Raw genomic sequence first — 11,065 nt, 5'->3', positions numbered from 1 at the left:
TGATTTGTATGTTTAAGAAAGGCCCATTTGGGGAAGGACTACATGCTTTGCTTCTGGAATGCTTCTTTATTTCATAATAGACATTAGAGAAGAACCAGGGAAGATACAGAATATAGAATAACCGAGTTGGAAGGGAGCTTGTAGGTAATCTAGTCCAACCCCTGCCCAAACAGGAGACCCTACACCATTTCTGACTAATGACAGTCTCCTTGAAAGTCTCAAGTGATGAAACACCCACAACATCCAAAGGAAACTTCTGTTCCATTGGTTGTTTGTTCTCACTATCAGAAAAGTTCTCCGTATTTCCAGGTTGAATCTCTCCTTGGTCAGTTTCCATCCATTATTCCTTGTCTGGCTATGACACCAGTGTTCGAATATTTGAGGGGCTGCCACAGAGTGGAAGAGGGTCAAGCTATTTTCCCCAAGCACCTGAAGGCCAGACAAGGAATAATGGATGGAAAACTGATCAAGGAGAGATTCAACCTGGAAATAACTTGCCAGATGTGGTCATGATGGGAAGGAAAATCCATCAGTAGGGTTTCTTTCTTTTTTGCAAGTTCTGCAAACAAATGCAATCTTTTTTGGAAGAAGGAGACATCGTTCCATAGTGAATAGTGAAGATCTGGAGAAAGTCTTGGAGGTGAAGGTAGTACCATTTTATGGTCTTCATTCTTGCTTTGCAGCACTTAGTACCTCTTTGGAGATTGTGGGCCAAACACAAGCAGATGATTCTCATGGTCCATCCCAAGTTGTGTGTTCTCCAGGGCAATTCTTGGGTCTCTTCCAAGGGCCACCTGTCCAGTGCCAGAGAAATCAGGAGATCCCGGCAGTTCAAATGGGTATAAAGATTGATTCCAAGCTTGAGCTCTCTATAAGAATCTGAACTACTAACAGTCAAAGTAATTTGGTGGTAGATAAGGGATTCATGGTGAGCTGGATTTAAATCTCTGGTGGACATGAAGGGACACCTGCTGATGTCTTTGACCCCTCCCTTTGGCTCAACCTGGACCTCTCCCACAACACTATGTCATACTTTGTCCTTGGTCATTTGCTACTCACTGTACCTTCCCGTTGTAGACTTACATTGACCTTTTGATTTATTCACAAACACAAAGTATTCCTTAAGGCCATGTTAAAGTCAACCATTCCACCCCAGTCCTTGGATTTCAGAAATGACACCTTCTCAAGGTATGTGTCAGGCCTGCATTTATATTTCTTTTAGAATTTTGGCCTGCCACACTTTCTCTTATTTCATTATGCTGTTTCTTTAAGTATAGTCAATGGGAGGGGGGATTAGAAGGAGTAGGATTTTGGAATGTATTGTTTTTCATTCTTTGCTAGAAGCCAAGGTCATCCTTTGTCTCCACACTTTCACACCTGACCGGAAGAAGCTGGGCATGGACACCAGCGTGGAAGAAGGAGATTGGACCATGTGAGGGACTGTGGGTGTGGGGACAAGATCATGAACTTTTAACTGGGTGGGATTCTGATGTAACTTCTAGAGTTGGAATCCCCACAGCTATGTGCCAACATGCCTGCTTTATTAAATTGGAACTTTAAGCATAGTTTTGCCTTCGACTCTGATTTAATTCTACATGGTATTTGGAACGCTGACAGTATGCACATAAAAAACAGCTTTATTCAAACACAGAAACTTAAACATTTGGGACATACAAACAGCCTTTGCTCTTTTTCCCCATCAGCCACTATAATAGAAGTTTTTGGTGATTCCAAATTTGGGGAGTTTTTTTTTAAATGTTCGAAAAAGGTTACTTTCCAATATTCAGATGGCTCTCTAATTTCATGGCAAATAACTTCAAGCAGCTTGAAGAACCCAAGAGGAACAGGTACAACACTAAATCACTGTAACGGATGTGAACAAATTTGCTCAACTTTTCTAGATGAAATAGACATCCGGGGAAAATCATTCCATTTCAAGTTTTCTTGTATTCGATCCTTTCTACTTTCACCTCGTTCCCAATGAGTTGATACACGTAGGTAACAACAACGGAGGACTGAACATCCATCAGAACAAAGGACGGAATTACATCCCTGGAAAGAAGAACCATTTGTAGTTGAAATAGGAAGTAATTTTTATGTAGACTGAGAGCTTATGTACCGAAGACAAATTCCTTGTGTGTCCAATCACACTTGGCCAATAAAAAATTCTATTCTGTTCTGTTCTGCTCTGCTCTATTCTATCCTACTATTCTGCTCTATTCTGCTCTATTCTACCCTACTTCTATTCTAGTCTATTCTACTATATTCTATGTTCTATGTTCTATGTTCTATATTCTATATTATTCTATCCTATCTTATTCTATTCTATTACATTCTACATTTTACATTCTACATTCTATTCCATATTCCACACTATTCTGCTCTATTCTACCCTACTTCTATTCTATTCTATTCTGCTCTATTCTATTCTGCTCTATTCTATATTCTATAATTCTATATTCTATATTATTTTATATTTTTTATATTCTATATATTTTCTATCCTATCCTATCCTATCCTATTACATTCTACATTCTACATTCTACATTCTATTCCATATTCTGCTCTATTCTGCTCCATCCCATTCCGATATCTCTGGGGATGCCACAAAGAAGAGGGAGTCAAGCTATTCTCCAATGCACCTGAGGGCAGAACAAGAAGCAATGGGTGGAAACTAATCAAGGAGAGAAGCAACTCAGAACTAAGGAGAAATTTCCTGACAGTTAGAACAATTAATCAATGGAACAACTTGCCTCCAGAAGTTGTGAATGTTCCAACACAGGAAGTTTTAAAGACGATGTTGGATATCCATTTGTCTGAAGTGGTGTAGGATTTCCTGCCTAGGCAGGGGGTTGGACTAGAAGACCTCCAAGGTCCCTTCCAACTCTGTTATTCTATTTTACTTCCAAGATCCCTTCCAACCACAGTTCCCTCTAAGGTGCGCGGCCGCGCACGTGGAAAGAAACTCCCGCACAGCAGTTTCTAACTGCCGCGCAGAGATTTCTACCAAAGCAAACGCGGGGAAGTCCTTTGCAGGCGGCTAGAACTGGCCGCCCGCAAAGGACCTCCCCAGACTTGTTTTGATGAGCCGCCGGTGGCAGTGGTGCCTCTCCCTCCACGCGGAGCACCTGAGCTGACCCCCGCGTTATCCCTCCCCCTTCCTCCTCTGCCGTGCTTTTGAGGCCGCGGGAGCTAGTAGGAAAGCGGCGGAGGTGGAGGCGGCGGCAGGGGTAACCCAGAGCCCAGCGTCTTTGCTGTGAGGCGGAGTAATTCAACACCCCCCCCCAAAGACTGTGTGTGTGTGTGTGTGTGTGTGTGTGTGTGTGTGTGAGAGAGAGAGAGAGAGAGAGAGAGAGAGAGAGAGAGAGATATTCCGCTTGATGAGATGGTGGTGGTAGAAAAAGTATACGAATTGCGAATTGGATCAAAATTGGTGGCCAAAGGAGTGGAAGGAAGGAAGGAAGCCCTGCCCCCTGTGAAAAAAACTGAAGATGGAGCAGTGAATGAATAAACAGAATAAAAAGCAACAAACAGTTAATGCGTAAGTAAGCTGAGGAGCAAGTTCTCAACTAAGGAAGCAATATAAGAAAGAAATATAAAAAGCTCAATATGCCAAAACACTTATTTTAGTCTTCATTTAATTACTTGTATTGTAGTCTGATGTAACATCTTTTTAAAGTTAACGTTAGTTAGAAAAGATAGGGTACAAAACTTCAATAATAAAAAAAATGTACATTCATTTTGAAAAATAAATGCAATACTTGATTAATTTCATATCTTTATTTAAAATAGTTTTGGCATGGCATATGATTTTATTGACTCAGTTGGAAATGATGTGGATGTTGTATCTGATTCTGAGGTATATATATTCTTAAGTAACATAACATATAGCATATTGTCCAAACTTGCTAGACTATTTAATTGATCTTACTACTTTAAAGGGGGAGAGTTTCATGATAAATTATTTTATTACATTTATGTTGCATTTATATATTATATTTATTACATTTATATTCCACATTATATATTTGTATTGTTATTTTAGTGTTTATTGTCAATTTTGATAGATATTATATTGATATATCAATACTGATTTTAATCATACTAAATAACGATTACTGCTATTATTTATCAGCATTAAATATTTACAGTTTTTAATATTGAGTTAGTCATATTTTAGAATAATAGGATTATCTTTTAATAGGATAATTGGCAAAATCCAATTCAAATGTGATGGGTTGCATTCCAAAGGAATGTGAGAGGATAGGTTGCCTGCAAAATCCCAGGACCCTGTTGGTGCCATGTCTCTCTCTAGCAAGGGTAACAATCTAAAAGCTGAGCAGAGAGACTTTTTTTTTCAGGGTGAGCGGAAAAGTATAGTGTTTGAGTGGCACATTTTCATGCCTGGCATTCCTCAGGCTGAAACCTCGCTCACAATTGGTGCTTGGCGCTTGGAATGTTGCGCAAATGTCCAGCAGACGAGACTGAAGTTCAAACTGTTGCTCTCTTAGGTGCTCAGGCATGAAACTGTGCAGTTCAAACACTGTACTTTTCCGCTCACACTGAAAAAAAATTAGAGGGAACATTGCTTCCAACCCTATTATTCTATGTTCTACTTCACCTTACTTGGGTCTCTTCTCCAATGTTTTTCATTTGATGGCCATGCCTGATCATCCACCCAACAACCAGCCAATGAAAAGAGATGCTCTCCAGAAACAAATTCCTCAAAACGTGTAGTTCTCACCTTTTCAGAGCACTGTAGGCCCCTGTGGCTGAACCAGGATTGATGTAGAACTTCTTCTCATGTTCTACTGCCTCAAACTTGTGAGTGTGACCAGATATTAAGATGTCCACATCCAGCTGCCTCTGGAGGATCGCCAAGCTGGCCAGATCCCCCCAAGGTATAATTTGATGGCCATGGATCAGACCAATTCTGAACTGTCCAACAGTGACAATTTTTTGCTGGGGGTAACTCGTGCCCTGCAAAGAATCATGTCAATTATTAATCAATAATAATTCTATAATTCTATTATTGTTCCATAATAATAATTGCAATCAACCCATGGAACAGATGTTGCCTTCAGAAGTTGTGGGAGCTTCATCCCTGGAGGCTTTCAAGAAGAGACTGGACCGCCATCTCTCAGAAATGGTGTAGGGTCTCCTGCTTGGGTGGAGGGGGTTGGACTAGATGACCTATAAGGTCCCTTCCAACTCTGTTAATCTGTATAATCTGTAAGGAATTTTAATTTTAAGGCAATAATGGAAAGTTCTAAGTGCTGATCATGTCATAAAAGCTGCCATTAATCATGGGTGACTGTTGTGACTCAGCAGAAGTTTGCTGTGAGTTGAGTTGGGATGCAGGAATAACAATGCAGCTGGGGATCATTAGTGTGATCTTCTGGAGATAAAAGGACTGTTGGTGCCATGCCCTGGTTGCAGAAGTCAACGTTTGTCATTCGTTCATGGTTCATTGTTCATCGGTCGTGGTTTGTGAGAGACACTTGGAGAAGTGAATTGCTTTCTTTCTGTACACCTGGTTTGGCCGTAAGAGATCTTTGTTTTTGCATTCTGTTGCCAGAGACTTTATTTATGTTCATTTTGGGCTCGCAGCCAATCTGAGCCGAGAACTGATAAAGTTATTTTGTTTTAAGTCTGTCTGCCTGTTGTCTTTGAACGAGCGAAGAAGGGGGGGTCAGAACAGGTGACTGTGAAGGAAACGCATGAAATGTTTTTGTAACCAACTGATACACTTTCTACACTATGTAAAGAAAGAGGATTTTTTTTGTGTGTCGTGTCTGTTTTGAAAACTAAAAGTACAAAACTTTTATTTAAAAAGCTGCCATTAGTTTGTATTTACAGCTAATGGAATCAAGTTTATTTGTCAACCTGAGTCCATTTCCTCTTGGGAATGGTAGGTTTTTAGCTCAACAGTCTCATGCTAAAGTGGGTTTAAGTCTAAGCAACATGAAAGCATTGCTAACCACCACAATATCAGTAGACGTTCCAGAGCATGGAAAATAGATGCTCCTTCATCAACCTAGCAACCTCAGTGGAACTTTCAGTCAAAGGAACAGACAGTCTTCAATTGCCCAAACCAGAATCAGCCACGTTCTCCAGTCTCCTACCTCATCAAAGTCCCCTCTGACGATGTGGACATCTCCGGCCAGTGTCCTCAAATAATCGTAACTCTCCTTGGTGCAAAGGTTCCAGTGCAAAGGATATGTTGGATCTTGCCTGGAACCAGCAACTTTTTAAACTTGGCTGGAAGGCTGCAACATCGGTCTGGGATGTGAAGGTCTCCAATCACCAGGACCAGCTGAAGGAGAAAAGAGGTAAAGAAATACAGCGGAAAGTTCACTGCAACAGGGGTGTCAAACTCAAGGCCCGCCGTGTGCTTAAATATGGCCCGTGGAGCCGGCCGTGAGCCTCCTGCATGGCCTCCCGCACGACCTCCCGAGCCTCTAACAGTACTTTGCCAGCCAAAAACAGATTGTGCGAGGCCTCCACGTGGCCCATTGTTGCAGGAGGCCAAATATGAGGCACACAAGGCCCCCATGCCCCATTTTGGCTGGCAAAGGGATGCAGGAGGCTCCCGTCCCATCTCCACCTCGCTCCCCCCCCCCCCTGCCAGCTCGTGGAGAACTACAATGCTCATCCAGCCCTCGGAGAAATCCAGTTCGACACCCCAGCCCTCTCCCAGAAAAATGAAATATCCTAGGAAATATTGAAAAGGCAGAATATTTCTCTGGATGTGAAAAGTAAGAAACATGTTTTAAAAGACATAATAGCTCCCTGTAGCTTCCTGCCCAACCCCACTTTGTCAATGGGCCATTAAGAAGGCCAAGCTAGTCCCTTTACATAATAAAGACTTCTCCACTTCAGTTCCAGGGGATGGGATTAAGGCATGATAATATTGGCCCTTTACCCAACTCCCCACATGGCATCTGACAACTCAACCAAACCTGGATTCAAAACGCAGCCTAGAGAGTTGCCCCTGCACGGCCCCATGGGAGTCCAACAACCAATCAGAATACAAGCTCAAGATCAAAGGCCAGAGAGGGCATAAAACCAGGGTCTCAGCATCTCAATCCTTCTTTCTCTTTTCTCCACCAACATTGAAGCATCTGATCATCTTTTCTGTTCAGGAGCTCAAGCCATGTGGTCCTGGCCACCAATAAACCATCTTTCCAAGTACCCTCCATGTCTCCAGTGTTCTTTTCCCCACTTGGAGCCGAACCCAGAAGGACATTTCTTCCAACGATTGCATAGGTTCAGAAATGCCTTTGAAGGGCTCCCTAAATATGTTTTAAAAGATGAACTCCAACGCTTACACATGAGAGAACCAACCTAGAACTCCAGAGAGTTGGAACAATTAATCAGTGGAACAACTTGCCCCCAGATGTTGTGGGTGCCCCAACACTGGAAGATTAAAAAAAGAAAGAAATCGGACAACCATTTGTCTGAAATGATGTAGGGTTTCCTGCTTGAGCAGAGGGTTGGTCTAGAAGACCTCCAAGGTCCCTTCCAACTCTGTGATTCTGTTAACAGGGTGTTGCAGAAAATGACAGGCTTTAGGCTTCTCAGGATACAGGAAAAGTTTATTTGGCAGCCAGGTTCAGAAAGTTAGCAAAATAACTAACATTGCAAGTTCTGAACAACCTTCATTATCAAAGCACACATTCTTATACATTCTCAAAGGCAGCTTCACACCCAAACACTTAACTCATTTCCTATTGGTTACCTTGGGGAAAAAGCCTTATAAGGAGATGGGGTCTTACTTCTCCTTTTGTCTTGGGTCATAGGTACTGAGTACGTGTCTCTTAGCGAACTTTAGCTGACCCTTGTGGTCTTCTGAGATTATTGAACTCTGTGGTTAGATACTTGCTTCCTGTTCTTTTGCAAGCTACAACTCTGCCTATGTGGCTTTTTAATATAGAAGTAAAGGGGTCCCAAGAGGCTGTCCAGCCTGACCCAGTATGTTTCACACTTAAAGTCCAAATCTCACTTTATGTCCTACTTTAAGGGCACCTCTACTACTACTACCACTCTTTCATCCTAAAGCTCTCACTCTTTCATCCTAATGAATCTCAACTCAAGCAGACTTGCTTCCAGATGGAAAAGAAGGCCACTCTAAATTAACCAGCACAAAAGAGACTTTAAAAGTATCTTTCTCCTCTACTCACCATCCTGCCGATTCTCTGACTCTGCTGTGGATTATCAAGTTGCAAAGCAAACACACAAAAAGCTGGAATACTGATTGCCAAAGGTCAGCTGTTAGCCGTTGATTGACTACTAAGACAATGCAAAGCTACAGCCACTCCCTCTGAAGGGTTTTTGCTAGTTGTAGTTAATTTAGCGACTCCCAATTCTGAAAGTTCTTACTTGCAAAGGCTTTCTTTTAAAGGAACAGTCGGGTTTGAATGCCCAAATCTGCTGTAAAGGTAATCCATGACTTACAAGGATTCATTGAGTGACCGTTCAAAGTTACAATTGCACTGTGGCTTATGACCGTTTTCACACTTACAACCGCTGCAGCCTTTCTGTGGCCAGGAAGGGGGGTTTAAAAGCACAAGGACTATATATGTACACCTTTTTGTTCTATTTTGTTTAAAAAAGGAGAATACATGTTAAAATTAAATATGTCTACTGAAAAGGAATTATAAATACCATCAACATAAAATGGAGCTTGCTCAGAAGCTGAAATACACCAAGTAATTGAGATGAAGAGTGGGAAGTAGAGGAGAGAGAGAAGGGAAGAAGAGAGGGATAGGAGAGAGGGCAGAGGGGGGAAGAGGAGGAGAGAAAGAAGGAGTGGAAAGAGAGAAGGAGAGGGGGAAGGGAAGAAGAGAGGGATAGGAGAGAAGGAAGGGGGGAAGAGGAGGAGAGAAATGAGGCATGGAGAGTGGAGAGAGGAGAAGGAGAGAGGAAGGGGAAGTAGAGAAGAGAAGGATGACAGAGGGAAGAAAGGAGGGAGGGAGAGGAGAGAGGGAGAAGAAAGTGATGGATAAGGTACAAATATGGTGTATGGAGAGCAGAAGAGCCAATAATTGTTTTTGGGAGTTGATGGTAAGATGAATTGATGTAAACATGTAATCATATAATATGATATTGGCTATGTAATATTATACATGTGATTATATGTTATGAAAATGAAAAAAATAAAAAAACTTTATAAAAAAACATTCAGATGCTTAGCAGTTGTGGCAAGAAATTGTACAATGGGGCAAACATCACTTAACATCTGTCTTACTAGAGAGATATAAAGCGGGGGAACACAGTTAGGATAGATTAGCAAAAGGAAAGGGAACAAGAAATGAGACGAAATTATATTTGGGTTGGTGGAAATACCATCCCAAGGAAACATAAACTGAGATCTGAAAGAGACATCTACAACAATAGAAAAAAAAAGGGAGAGGGGAGGAGAGAATGAAAGGAAGACGGGGGAAAGAAGAAAGAGGTAAGGAGAGGAAGATGGAAAGGAGAGAAAGAGAAGGAGAGAGGGTAGGAAGGGGAAGAGGAAGAGTAGGAGTAGGAAAAAGGTAAGGGAAGAAGGAAGGGGAAGGAGAGGAGGAAGGAAGAAAGTAGAGAAGGGAGGGAGGGAGAATAAAAAGGGAAAATAAGGTGGTGTTACAACAGGAAGAAGGGATTGTAAATAAAGCAACCCAAACTGTATATTATAACCTATTAAATGAAATAACAAATGTATAAGAATGACAAATGTAAAGAATAATAATTAGGTGAACGTATACTTAAAATGGAATGTAAGAGAACAAAAAATAAAAAAAAATTCTGAAAAAAAAAATCTGTCTTACTTAGCAACAGAAATGTTTTTTGTTTTTTGCAATATATTTTTGTTACAATTTTTAAATTCTTTTTCCGAACAAAAGGGCTCCCCCCGCTTTTTTTTTTACATTCTCTCTTACACATAATTTGCTTTGCTGCATCACATTACCATTCCAATTTCGGCCCCATTATTTTCTTCCCATATTTCCATCTTAAATTTAAACTTTTCTTACCACCTAGACAATATCATTTTTCACCCTTTCGGAAAAATATATCAAATTTATCATATCTATCTATCTATCTATCTATCTATCTATCTATCTATCTATCTATCTATCAGCTAGCTAGGTATCATCTATGTTATATGTTGTTGTTGTTCTTAGTTGAGAAGTTGTGTCCGATCCACCGCGACCCCATGGACAACATTCCTCCAGGCCTTCCTGTCCTCTACCATCCTCTGGAGTCCATTGAAGCTCACGCTGACTGCTTCGGTGACTCCGTCCAGTCAACTCCTTCTCTGCCGTCCCCTTCTTCTTTTGCCCTCCATGGTTCCCAGCATGAGGCTCTTCTCTAGGGAGTCCTTCCTTCTCATTAGGTGGCCAAAGTACTTGAGTTTCCTCTTCAGGATCTGGCCTTCTAAAGAGCAGTCAGGGTTGATCTCCTCTAGGACTGACCGCTTGGATGGCCCTGCAGTCCAAGGGAGATAGGGAGATAGACAGGAATAGGTCGGTAGATAGATAGATGATAGATATAGATAAATGGGTAGATACTAAGTAAGTAGATAGATAGGGATAGATAGGTAGGTAGGTTAGGTAGGTAGGTAGGTAGGTAGGTAGGTAGGTAGGTAGGTAGGTAGATAGATGATAGATAGATAGATAGATAGATAGATAGATAGATAGATAGATAGATAGATGATAGATAGATAGATAGATAGATAGATAGATAGATAGATAGATAGATAGATAGATAGATAGCATGACTGATGGAGCAACATTGTTCCCAGCATTGGGCTCTTCTCCAGGGAGTCCTTCCTTCTCATTAGGTGGCCAAAGTATTTGAATTTCCTCCTCAGGATCTGGCCTTCTAAAGAGCAATCAGGGTTGATCTCCTCTAGAATTGATCGGTTGAATCACCCTGTAGTCCATCTTTTCTTTCTTTCTTTCTTTCTTTCTTTCTTTCTTTCTTTCTTTCTTTCTTTCTTTCTATCTATCTATCTATCTATATCTATCTATCATCTATCTTATAATCTTTTCTATGTTGTTGTTGTTCTTAGTTGAGAAGT

At 41.1% G+C, this 11,065-nt stretch overlaps 1 protein-coding gene across 1 annotated transcript; it reads right to left on the bottom strand.

Annotated features, from left to right (window-relative positions):
• Positions 1–1,934: 1,934 nt before the first annotated feature.
• Positions 1,935–6,516, bottom strand: LOC116516777 (vacuolar protein sorting-associated protein 29-like). The gene is given in 5 exon segments (XM_032229405.1): positions 1,935–2,052; positions 4,745–4,980; positions 6,126–6,208; positions 6,211–6,316; positions 6,472–6,516. Coding segments are annotated over 5 exon segments (588 nt in total).
• Positions 6,517–11,065: the final 4,549 nt, after the last annotated feature.

This window comes from Thamnophis elegans, chromosome 13 (assembly GCF_009769535.1).
Source record: "Thamnophis elegans isolate rThaEle1 chromosome 13, rThaEle1.pri, whole genome shotgun sequence".
Classification (NCBI taxonomy): Eukaryota; Metazoa; Chordata; class Lepidosauria; order Squamata; family Colubridae; genus Thamnophis; species Thamnophis elegans.
The sequence above is the reverse complement of the archived record's forward strand: the minus strand, read 5'-3'. Positions and strand labels throughout refer to the sequence as shown.